We start from the raw sequence: 13,238 nt of genomic DNA on the forward strand, positions 1-13,238 counted from the left end.
ACCATGAAATCAAGCAGACCCGATGAACTCCAGACCGTAAGCCTCTTGGGAAATTAATGAGTAGCACAATTTCACAAATGCTGGAGAATATTTAAACACAGAGAACATAGGAATACCCAAATCATTGAAAGGAGACAGGTGTTGGCCCTGTCAGGTTGAGACAAAATACACATTCCTACATGTGTAAATTTACCTATTTTATTACAATTTGTTTAATTCATCCAGTTATTTGATAAGTTTTTACACTTCAAACTTTTGGGGGTGGGGTGGGGCATGCCTGTGCCATGCAGAAGTTCCCAGGCCAGAGATGATACCCACGCAACAGCAGCAACCCACACCATAGCAATGACAATGCAGGACCCTAATCCCCTGAGCCATCAGGGAACTCCTACTTAAACTTCTTAAAAATACTTTTTTACATGTTTTGAGACTCTTAGCTTCCAATATTAAAAAGTCGTGAATTGGGGAGTTCCCATCGTGGCTCAGAGGTTAACGAATCTGACTAGGAACCATGAGGTTGCGGGTTCGGTCCCTGGCCTTGCTCAGTGGGTTAAGAATCCGGTGTTGCTCTGAGCTGTGGTGTAGGTTGCAGACGTGGCTTGGATCCCGCGTTGCTGTGGCTCTGGCATAGGCCAGCAGCTACGACTCCAATTAGACCCCTAGCCTGGGAACCTCCATATGCTGTGGGAGCAACCCAGGAAATGGCAAAAAGACAAAAATAAAAAATAAAAATAAATAAAAAGTCGTGAATAATCAACGTCTGTTACAAAAAGATCCTGAGTTTCACAGATGGCAGGGATGGGGGGGGGGGGGCAACTGTCCAGCAAGCCCTCCTGGAGGGTACACCCTAAAATCTCCCATGATGGACATGTCACGACTGTTCTAGAGGTGCTTCTTTTTAAAATCTGATTGTCTTTAACTACAAAAGTTACATTTCCAGATGCTCTTTCTATACAGATTTGACATAAATCCCAATTGTAGGAAGCCACTCTGTCCAAGGTGCCCTGCAGCCAGGTGGCTTGAAGAAGATGGGCACACTGGTCAAGTTCCAAACCCTTTCCTCTCTGGGTCTATAGCCATCACCCTCACCAGACACTCCCAGGAATGCTCTACAGCAAGGAGCAATTCCCCTGCCCCAGCTTGCTGCTTTTCTTTCCATAACCCCAAGCCAGTTTAATGCAAATCAGAGGCTGGCTCTATCTCCCTACAGGAATGCTAAATGAGGCTGGGCACTGGGGAGGGAGTGGTTAGGAATGGGCAGGGTGGAAATAACTGCTCTGTTCCTTTGAAGTAACCTGTGCGGAGGTAAAGGAGGAATATCTATAATTTGGCATCTAGACTAACCCTCCACCCTGGAAAGAAGGCTAGAGGATACACCCCTCCCAGCAACCATCCTGCCCTGGGGTCCCCAGCCTGAACCAGGCTGTCTGACTCCAACACCACCAAATGTCCATGGCAGAGCCAGGAGCACAAGCCACCACCGTGTCCCTAAGGGTCTTGTCCTGGAGCCTCAACAAAGGACTCCTGCCCCACAGGCATAATCTCTGAAGCTGACCTCAGAAAGCGGGAACTCGGCTCAGTGCCACACACAGCCAGTTTGATAATCACTAAACCAGAAGTTTCCCTCAGTGTCACCTGCATCAGGCGGCACTACAGTTGGTCATCAAACCCCAGATCATGTGTGGCCAAAAAGCATCACAGTAAGAGAAGCTACCATCTGTCCAACTCACACGTCTCATCTCTGGTCTCCTCTCAGACTCAAGGTCTGCATCTCTCTCACAAACCCTACCAAGCCTTCCAACCAAAAGAAAAGGAGTGTTGAGGGAGCAAGCAGATCTCTTTTATGGGAGCCCCAAGGCTTAGTTCCAGAGAGAGGGTCATTCCTTCTCCCCAGTCGCTCCAACCTCCATCTAGTGGGGAAAAAAGAAAGCAACCATATGGACACTGCCTCACTTAAGACAGTTCCAGTTCCAAAGATGCTTTCCGGAGTTCCCATTGCGGCCCAGTGGAAATGAATCCATCTAGCATCCATGAGGATGCGGGTTTGATCCCTGGCCTTGATAGTGGGTTGGGGATCTGGTGTCGTCATGAGCTATTCACAGACATAGCTTGGAATCCGGCCTGGCTTTAGCGTAGGCTTCGATTCGACCCCTAGCCTGGGAATTTCCATATGCCACAGGTGCAGCCCTAAGAAGGAAAAACAAAAAGATGCTTTTCAGTTCAATTCCACATTTGAGGAATTTCCCTTTCTATTTTCTTCCCATCAGCATTGTAGGGGGCAGGTGGAAGTAGGGAAAGCCTCTCACCATTGGAAAAGTTCACTGATGCCTTTAAAAGGAAATCTTGTCAATGAAATACTTTCCTCCTGGCAAGGGATATTACAAAGACCCAGACATTTTTCTGAAAATCATACCTAACACTTGAAACTCTCTTATGAGTGTGCCTAAGCCTATTCTTTGGCAATAATGTCTTCCCCACAGCTGGTGCCCCTGTGACTCTAGGAAATGTGTAATAGAACAGATAAGCAGTCTGAACCACACACCCTATAATCTCTCGCTTCCCTTCCTCCCCAGCAAGTACCCCCATGTTACCAAAGGAGAGGTTCATCCCGTCCTTGGCCTCACCCACCTGGCCTGTGCTCCTGGTTCCCCTGTTCCCTTAGGTGTGAATCAGTAACTTCCAGTGTCCTTTGGGTGACTGTATAACTAAACCATATTTAATCTACACAACATTCATGCACAAATAGTTGCAGTGAATGGTGAACCCTAAAAGGGAAATATATTATCCTTTATATTTTTGTATCTGCTAATCTAAAACTTCTAATTCACAGGCTGTGCAATTTAGAAATTGGTTTGTTGTCACATTAAGTGTGACCTTGTGTCTGGGGAAGCAGGTACCTGTTCTTCATTCCTCCACCCTGGAAACAGAGAAATACATGTGCTTCAAATCATTCACCCAGAAAACAAAATCATTCCAGAGTACTTGAACCTGTTAATGGAAAATCTGGGAAGCTGCTGAAAAAGGAATGGTAAGAACTTACACTTCCCCAGGTGAAAGGCATAGCTCTCATCAAGTCAGGCAAATCTAGACAAGTTACTAACTTAAGTGGGGTGAAACATCCACACCAACTATGGAGAGAAAGTAAACCTAAACTGCCCATTTCAAATGGTCTGTGGTCTGTCTGCTTTTCTGAAGGCTTTCTGACTTTCAGGTTTCCCTTCAGCAGCATCATATACATGAAAGTGTTTCACTCCATCTTCAGTGTAACAACCTCTGGCAGATCCCACTGGTCATATTCCCATTACCCACCAGCCCTCCTGCCTTGCTGTCAGAGCCCTGCATTCACAAACCTAGCTGTGGTGAGTGGATTCCTCTGCCAATGGTTGGTTAGATGTGGCCATGTGACCCATCCCTGGGAAATAAATTTTAGGGAGGTCCATTAGATGCTCTGGGCAAGATTTTACTCTTAGCAAGAGGATGATTTGAGCAGAATACTTTCCTTTTATCCACCCTTCCTTTCTGCTTAGATACTGACACATGATAACAAGGTTAGGGCAGCTAAAGTCATCTTGCACCTAAAAGGGAAAGACAGAGCCACCAAGAAGCTGCTCTGACATCACTGAGCCACTAATTCAATACTATCACCAGAGCCACTCCATCCAGATAAGCAGGTCGTACACAGTCCACCCAGAGGGGTGCCCCTCAGATAACTACACGTGTGAACGGGTACTCCCTGGGTTGGTGTAATCGAGGCTGTGCAGCTCTGGGCGGCCTGCCCTATAACCTATAACTACAGACCTGCAGACCCAAACCACATATCTCTGTGTTATGGAAGATAATAAATGTTTGCTCTGTTCAAACCACTCTTAGGAAGAGTATTACTTGCAACTCAAAGATCCCAAAACCCTGTGCAGCAGCCTGGGGGTGGAGAGCTCACTGGTAGTTCTGGCTTCCCCATTCAGCACCTCTGGGACCTTGGCCTCATGACCTAACCTCTGGGATCTCAATACGCCCTTCACAAAGTAAGGGAATCACTGAGCTCTCACATGTTGTTGTTCTGTGTTTGCATGGGGCCATTTTCTCCAGCCTGTGTTCCAGTTTCTATTTCTCTCTCTATCCAATTTCTGACTACAGCAGTTGCTACAGAACACACATGTGTTTCTCTTCACCACATATGACTCACTTGGTTGATATAGAATCACAACCTCCCATCACCCTCATTCCTCCTCTTGGCTGAAAATGCTGTCACCTAAAGACATGCAAAACAAGAGGATGTCCATTGAAGCAGACATTGCTGTTACTTACAGAGCTTGGGCCCTTTTTAATAAATACATTGCTGACGTCTTACGTTATCTAAGGCCATGTTCCTGCTCTGGCTGGTTGCCAGTCTAGCCCAGTTCTGCTGATGCTGACATAATGGATTCTGCCTGGGTGAGCAACCAGGCCACTTTCCTAAATCCCCATCCATTTAGCAAGCAAATGACTTAACAGGTGCTTCCATTAAGTAAGATATTTATGTTTAGTTACTCTATAACTACCTATGCAGTATTCAAGCACCCTTCACAGAATCTGGTGTGCTCGCAGAATGCAACGGAGGTGGCTGGGGGTGAAGAACTGGTTCCTGTACTTTTAAAGTGGGAACTGAGATTTTGTGACTCAGGGTTTCTGCTGCTCTGGCTATGGAAGGATGTGCTCCCACGGAGGAGAAAGCAACAGTCCTCAGAACCAGGGTGCAAAATGGTGCTAAAGAGTTCCACAGACAGCCAGGAAGGGTCAGGACCTCATAACAGAGGAACATTTGAAGTACTGCTTTCCTGAGATGTAATTCCCTTAAAATATCCTCAATGACTAGTGAAGTTTATAAGAAGCATGACCACCTTGTGTGAGCTGTGCTTTTGGAGAATAGCAAGGAACCCGGGTCCTGAGAAATCAACAGCAGCAACATATTTGAAAAGATGCCCAAGAGAGCTGGAGTTGTGTCCCTCCATACCCTTTGTTCTAGGGATGGCATCATGGTGCCTTCCAAACAAAGCGGCTAGAAAGGAATCTAGAGGGCACCTCAATCCTCCCTGCTCCATTTTAAAAGATTTTTATTTGTTGTACTGAAATACAATTCACATGCCAAAAAACTCACCCTTTTAAATAATAAAAGAGGATTTTAGCATATTTACAAAGCTGTGCAACATAGTCCCCACTAATTCACAACATTTTCATCACCAGGATACCCCATGGCCAGTAGCAGCCACTCTCAATTTCCACTCCCATCCCCATCTTTGGCACCAACTAATCTTTCAAGCTCTATGATTTGTCTATTCTGGACAGTTCACATAAATGGAGTCATACAATAGGGTCTTTTGTGACTGGCTTCTTCCATGTGGTACAGTGTTTTCAAGGTTCATTCGTGCTACAGCATGAATCAATACTGCATTCTTTTTCATGGCTGAATAATATTCCATTGTATAAACAGACATTGAATTTATCCATTCAGCAGGTGTTAGATATTTGGGTTGTTTCCACTCTGGGGCTATTATGAGCAATGCTGCTATGAACCCACATGCACAAGTTTCTTAGGGTCATATGTTTTCAACTTAAGCTTCTACTTTGAAATAACTCTGAATTCCAAGGAAGTTGCAAAAATAATACTGAGAAGTACTTCATCCACTTTCTTCCAATGGTTTCATTGACTTAACTATTGAATAAAGGTTACACCTACTTAATGATTAACTATTAAAATTGGCCATGGTATAATGTGCCAGTCTACCTCCTCTTTCATAAGAAACCAAGGTTCAGACACTCGGAAACTCACCCAAGGTCACAGAGCAGTTACAACTGACCTGCTGGCTCTAGTGATTTTTCACAAGTGCTGACCACTCTATTTAGATGGCCCATGCCCACTCCCCTCCTCTCCCCACAAAAGAATAAAACCAACCTGTTTTTTTTATTAAGCTATCCTTTTCTATCATTATAATCATTCCTCTGCTGCCAAAGTTCTGGGAGCTAGTATGTTTGTTTGTTTTTTGCTGTTAAGGGCTGCACTCACAGCATATGTTAGTTTCCAGGGTAGGAGTCGAATCAGAGCTGCAGATGCTGGCCTACATCACAGCTAAAGCAACTCGGGATCTGAGCCACATCTTCAACCTACACCACAGCTCATGGCAAGGCTGGATCCTTAACCCACTGAGAGGGGTCAGAGATCAAACCTGTATCCTCATGAATACTAGCCGGGTTCATTACCGCTGAGCCACAATGGGAACTCCTCTGAAAGCTAGTTTGAGTATTTCCGTAAAAGGAGGAACATGAAAAGAACAAACACAAAAAGGTTACTTTAATAATTATTTTAAAGTGGTTTGTCTTTTGGGGACTATCTAGAAGTGGTGGTTGCACAATTGTGAATGTACTAAATGCCACTGAATTATTCTTGTTAAAATGGTTCACTTTATGTTATGTGAATTTTGCCTTAACAACCAAAAAATGGTTAACATTTCATTGAGATTTTTCTCTTTCCCATACTTGGGATATGCTGACTCACAGGCAGAATTATAAAGAAGGCCACAGGGAGGAACAGCAGAGTCACAAAAGAGAAAGCTTGGTCCCTGAGAATGCTTACCCATAGGCTTCATTTACATGACAATTGTGAGAAAGAGGAAAAGTCATATCTTGTAAATGCAATGGATACTTGGAGATTTTTTCATTCACAATGGTATCTATCCCACTGAGGGCATGATTCAAGTAAAGGATTCTGATTTGAAACAACCAAAAATGGGAGTGCATATTGTGGCACAGCAGAAATGAATCCAACTAGTATCCATGAGGATGTGAGTTTGATCCCTGGCCTCAATCAGTGGGTTGGGGATCCAGCGTTGCAGTGAGCTTAGTGTAGGTTGCAGACATAGCTCAGATCTGGTGTTCCTGTGGCATGATGTAGGCTATTCAACCCCCAGCCTGGGAACTTACATATGCTGCAGATGCAGCCATTAAAAAAAAAAATTACTTGGGGAACAGACTGAGTTGCCATGAGATAGCAACAGGCAGTTGAGTGTATTCTGCCTTTCTGGGATTTACTTAAAATGTATTGCTCAGGCATGAGCTGGCCTGGTATTATCTTTGGGTTGTATCATGGGTTTCAGGCAAATGTAGAATGTAGATAAAATTTATTATGTGAATTCCTCCTAAAAGTTAATATATAAATGAAAATAGCATTGTCATAAATATACTCTTACCTACTTTCAAAATACTCCTGGAGTTCCTGTCGTGGCTCAGCGGTTAACGAACCTGACTAGCATCCATGAGGATGCGGGTTGGATCCCTGTCCTCACCTAGTGGGTTAAGGATCTGTTATTGCCATGAGCTGTGGTGTAGGTCACAGATGCGGCTTGGATCCCGTGTTGCTGTGGCTCTGGCGTAGGCCTGGGAACCTCTATATGCCACGAGTGTGGCCCTAAAAGACAAAAAGATAAATAAATAAATAAACAAACAAAATACTCTTTCTGAAGTCTCTAGGAGCCAAGTCTGAACACGTCAAACAAGCAATTTGGCAATGCTGAGTGTCTAGTGCCTCACTGTGCTCACGCTGGGAGGATCCTACACAGGTATCCTCCATTCACTCTATACCCGAGGAATTTCTGACTGTACAGTGATGTTATTTGCATCTCTTGACAACTTCAGACCAAAGAACCCTTGTGCAATCAGCATGATTTTCAATCCCTGCTCAGCACCCACACCTATCTCCCTCCCAACGCTACTGATGCGAAGAACCTGACCTGGGTTGATGGTGTGAGTGTAGCATTCTCGGTGACAAAGTGAGAAAGGGTGGGGAGTCACCAGACTAAGTCAGCAAGAAGAGGGGAGACAGTCTGGCTGAGGCACATACAGATGATGAATACATGTGGAGGAAAGGGCTCTGAAAGCAAGTAAATAAAGCACAGGCCAGTTCTAAGATAAAAACCAGCCAAGAATGAAACTTCTAATCACATACCATCGAGAATCCTAAGTAACTCACATTTACAGGGCCAAGGATTTTTTCAAATATTTGCAGATGCTTTCTGCAAATATTTAAGGTATAACCAATATCACTCTTAAAGCAAACATCCAGGCACTGGATAGACCCAGCCAGGATCACATCCTGGCTCTGGCATTTACCAGCCATAACAAACTGTGTATGTTTGCCTAGTCTTGGCTTCTCAATTTCAAAAATGGAGATCAGCAAGGATAATTTACAGGGTGGTTGTACAAATTAGAGAGAACTGACATAAAGCATATATGCCAAAGGTCCGCACAAAGGAATATTCTACAGATGAAAGCTATATACACTTTAGATTAGAAAATGTATGGTTGCTGTGGATATGCAATCACAAACTGAAATTGACTAGGTTGATGGCATAGTTTTAAATTATAAAAAGTTGGAAAGATATTCAATGCTCCTGGATTGGAAAAATTAATATTGTAAAAATGGCCATACTACCCAAAGCAATCTACAGATTCAGTGCAATCCCTATCAAATTCCACACAACATTTTTCATAGAACTAGAACCAACAATCCAAACATTTATATGGAACCACAAAAGACCCAGAATTGCCAAAGCAATCCTGAGGAACAAAAACCAAGTAGGAGGCATAACTACCCCAGACTTTAGGCAATATTACAAAGCCACAGTCATCAAGACAGTGTGGTATTGGTACCAAAACAGACAGACAGTCCAAAGGAACAGAATAGAGAACCCAGAAATAAACCCAGACACCTATGGTCAATTAATCTTCGACGAAGGAGGCAAGAATATAAAATGGGAAAAAGATAGTCTTTTCAGTAAATAGTTTTGGGAAAACTAGATAGCCACACGTAAATCAACAAAACTGGAACACACCCTCACATCCATGCACAAAAATAAACTCAAAATGGCTTAAAGACTTAAGCGTAAGACAAAACAACATCAAACTCCTGGAAGAGAACATAGGCAAAACATTCTCTGACATCAACTGCACAAATGTTTTCTTAGGTCAGTCTCCCAAGGCAACAGAAATAAAAGCAAAAATAAACCAATGGGACCTAATCAAACAGACAAGCTTTTGCACAGCAAAGAAACCATAAAAAAAAAAAAAAGACAACCTATGGAGTGGGAGAAAACAGTTTCAAACAATGCAACTGACAAGGGCTTAATCTCTAAAATATACAAATAACTTATACAACTCAAGAGCAAAAAAACCAATAACCCAATTGAAAAATGGGCAAAAGACCTGAATAGATGTTTCTCCAAAGAAGATATGCAGATGGCCAACAGGTGCATGAAAAAAATGCACAACATCACAAATTTATTAGAGAACTATAAGTCAAAACTACTATAAGGTACCACCTCACACCTGTCAGAATGACCATTATTAACAAGTCAACAAATAACAAATGCTGGAGAGGGTGTGGAGAAAAGGGTACCCTCCTACACTCTTGGTGGGAATGTAAATTGGTACAACTGCTATGGAAAACTGTACGGAGGAACCTCAGAAAACTAAATATAGAACTACCATATGACCCAGAAATCCCACTCTTGGGCAATTTCCAGACAAAACTTTCCTTGAAAAAGATACATGCACCCATATGATCATTGCAGCACTATTCACAATAGTCAAGACATGGAAACAACCTAAATGTCCATTGAAGATGAGTGGATTAAGATGTGGTATATGTACACAATGGAATACTACTCATCCATAAAAAAGAACAAAATAATGCCATTTGCAGCAACATGGATGGAACTAGAGACTCTCATTCTAAATGAAGTAAGTCATAAGGACAAAGACAAATACCATATAATATCACTTATATCTGGAATCTAATACATGGCACAATGAACCTTCCCATAGGAAAAAAACTCATGGGCTTGAAGAACAGACGTGTGGTTGCCAAGGGGGAGGGAGTGGAACGGACTGGGAGCTTGGGGTTAATAGATGTAAATTACTGCATTTGGAGCATATAAGCAATGAAATCCTGCTGTAGAGCACAGGGAACTATGTCTAGTCACTTGTGATGGAACATAATGGAGGATAATGTGAGAAAAAGAATGTGTGTATATATATATGTGTGTGTGTGTCTGTGTGTGTGTGACTGTTCACTTTGCTGTACAGGAGAAAACTGACAGAACACTGTAAACCAAGTATAATAGAAAAAATAAAAATATTTTAAAATAATAAATAAATAATAAAATGAACCAACATTATTACATAATCTATACTTCAATAATCTAGGCCTCTAGAAAAATGAGATAGACTCAGATAAAATCTATCCAGCTCTGTTCTGCAAACTATCTCCACTTTTTTACACTTCTATCCACCTCTTCCATTTATGCACTCACTAAAAAGTATCTCTATTCTCTTGGACAGGAGGGGACATTCTGCCATTGTCCTTTTTAATGATGGTCTTACATCTGGCACATCAACCTTATCATCCATCCCACTGGACAACAGGCCAAATTCTAAAGCGTAGCTTAAAACTTTGTGAAATAAGTCCACCTCTATAAAATACATCCACCTGCTAATAAGTCTATCTATGGCAACTCAATTCCCAGGGGGTTAACCTGACCCCAAAATTTTCTAAAAACTCAATTGCCTTCTGTAGTCAAAAAATGTATATCTGAGAAAGCTATTCACTTCCTTCAAATATAACTCAGTAAAAGGAAGAGATCTGCTTCTGAAATACAATATTCAAGTGAAACAGAAAAGATCCTCAAGAGTGAGCAGTTTGGAAGACATATGGGACGGTATGGGAACCAACATATGGTAGAGGCTATGAGCTGACTGATAGGGAGTATGAATTAATTCTTCAATTAACAACAACTAAAAAGGATGAACCCAGGTTAAAAAAATGTCCTCGCTTGGGATTAGCATGGCACATCATCAAACTTCTGAGCCAACCAATTACTCAACTTCTAAATTATTTTTGTAGTTTGTTTATTTCGAGTGTCATAGAAATAACTCCTAGGCATTCTACTTATGCACAAAAGCTATGGAATCTTCCTGAGTGAATATATTTTACATTAGGGTACATATTTTGAATCTCCTTAGCTAAAACTGAAAGTAAAACAGAAGCAAGGAAACAAACTTACTTGTCAAACTCATCAAAGAGATCACAACTCTGCAGTTTTGAAAGAGCGAGTCGAAAATATGAGGCTAGAAAGCAAATGAAGTATTATGAATAAAAGCAATCATGACTTCTTAGGTACATAGTAAGCACCTTATCCTCTCCCCTCCCCCAACCCCATTTCAAACTGATGTAGGCCCCTGTAACTCATTCTGCCCTGAAAATTCATGCTACAACTACCATTAGCCAGCACTACTTAACAGGTACACTCAAAATGGTAAATACTCTTAAGGATACATTCTAAAACCCTCAGAAGAATAAGAAGCTTAATCTGAAAATGATCATAAAAACAACCAAAAATATTCTATATCAGATGATTCTGAAGCTGACATTGGTATAATCAATATTTTGCAAGTTTAAAACCCACAGAGATTATCTAATTCTCTGTAATACATTTGCAACACAAACCCTTCCCTGACACTTCCCCACTCAACACCCACACAGAGGATTGGTTGAATAAGCAGAATCTAATTCAGGAAACTATAGGCTTGTCACTCCTAGGATTTCAGGGTCTCTTAAAAATCTAGAATATAACGCTGTGTAAGGCAAAGCAATTGTCAATAAGCAGAGAGAAAATTGTTTCACCATTAGTAGATGGAGTAATTCTCTTTAAAGTTAGCAAAAATAATAATCATCTGATTAAATTAAAAGATTGATCAAGAACCTAGAACTTTCTAATGAAATAAAATAAAATTCATAGGTAGAGACTTGAAATGGGAGATAGAGAAGTTAACCCGCAGGATTGTCCTGTTAATTCTAAACTGATATAAGGTAAGACATCAGAATTGGTGAATAATACAGTGGCAAAACATAAGTTAAAAAGCAGTTTCTTAACAACAACAAAATCTACCATTTTTATTCTTTTATTCTACACTGCCTCGAAAGGAGTGGGGATTTATATGTTAAAATTTAATTCCTTTTATCCGATCCCAAAATCATATCATTATGAAGTGGAAAGATTAAAAGGCCTTAAAATTATATAAACGTGATTCACATCAAACACCACTCATATTTAACAGGGCAGGGTAAGATTATTATTACTGACCTGATGTTCTTATCCCATAGGGCAAATCAAACTTATCGCTGCCATAGAAGGAAGCAATATTTTTAAAATCTGCTGCACAGAGAAAAGGGTGAAACTGATCGAACCTGGAAGAAAAGGATAAAGAGTGATTTTCCAAAATGCCTATAATATTTGCATTAAAATCCCAACTGAAAATAACTCTGTTATTCCTATTGTTATATTGACTATATATGATCACATAATTATTTTTAAAATTCTTTAAAAATCATGTTAAACACTATTTATTCATTACATAGAATGGGATACAGAATGGAACTACATACTTGGCATGTAAATGCTTTCCAAGTAAGTAGAACCAAAATTACATAATAGTTTTGGGGTGGGGTGGGGTGGGGTGAGAGGGAGACTACACAGAATTTAAAAACAAGCCAACACCAATGCTAGGCATATACAGGAAGAAATGAAGTAATGAGGAGAAATAAAAATCCTGATACTAATCTACTCCCAAATGAAAAGGTCCTATATGTGTAAAGTTGGAGTTAGCTATGAAAATAAAAATACACTAAAAGTTAGATGCATCTAGAACTGAATTCTTTCCTGACGTCATTAAATTAAAATTCACTCAAGAACAAGAACTACGGGTATTTGTCTTCTTTTGCCTGCTCTGCTCCTGTTCGGCCTCAGGTACTCTCACAGAGAAGAAAACTTGATGAAGCGCCTCAGTTTTATTCTGCTTTTTTTCTCACTTTTATGTCCTGGCACAGAGTAGTCAGACAACACACGTTTAAGAAATGATTGGATGAATTTCAACTCCAGATTAATTCTTTTTTTATTAGTTAATTAATTAATTTTTCCACTGTACAACATGGGGGCCAAGATACACTTACATGTATACATTTTTTTTCCCCACCCTTTGTTCTGTTACAATATAAGTATCTAGACATAGTTCTCAATGCTACTCAGCAGGATCTCATTGTAAATCCATTCCAAGTTGTATCCAATAATCCCTCCCACTCCCTCCCTCTCCCGTCGGGCACCCACAAGTCTATTCTCCAAGTCCATGATTTTTTTTTCTGTGGAAATGTTCAT

General features: G+C 41.0%; 1 protein-coding gene across 9 annotated transcripts in view; it reads right to left on the bottom strand.

Moving 5' to 3' along the window:
* ST3GAL6 (ST3 beta-galactoside alpha-2,3-sialyltransferase 6) overlaps positions 1–13,238 on the bottom strand; it is a 71,440-nt gene that overhangs the window by 17,905 nt on the left and 40,297 nt on the right. For all 9 annotated transcript variants that reach the window (XR_007136672.1, XM_047793953.1, XM_047793997.1 and 6 more), the window contains 2 exons: positions 12,171–12,274; positions 11,091–11,154 (listed from right to left, as the gene is read on the bottom strand). Coding sequence is in view for 8 of the 9 variants with exons in the window: in XM_047793953.1 (XP_047649909.1) it covers positions 11,091–11,154; positions 12,171–12,274 (168 nt within the window). In the remaining variant the exon portion in view is untranslated. The remainder of the gene's footprint in view (positions 1–11,090; positions 11,155–12,170; positions 12,275–13,238) is intronic.

The sequence above is a fragment of the Phacochoerus africanus genome, chromosome 1 (genome assembly GCF_016906955.1).
Source record: "Phacochoerus africanus isolate WHEZ1 chromosome 1, ROS_Pafr_v1, whole genome shotgun sequence".
Lineage (NCBI taxonomy): Eukaryota > Metazoa > Chordata > Mammalia > Artiodactyla > Suidae > Phacochoerus > Phacochoerus africanus.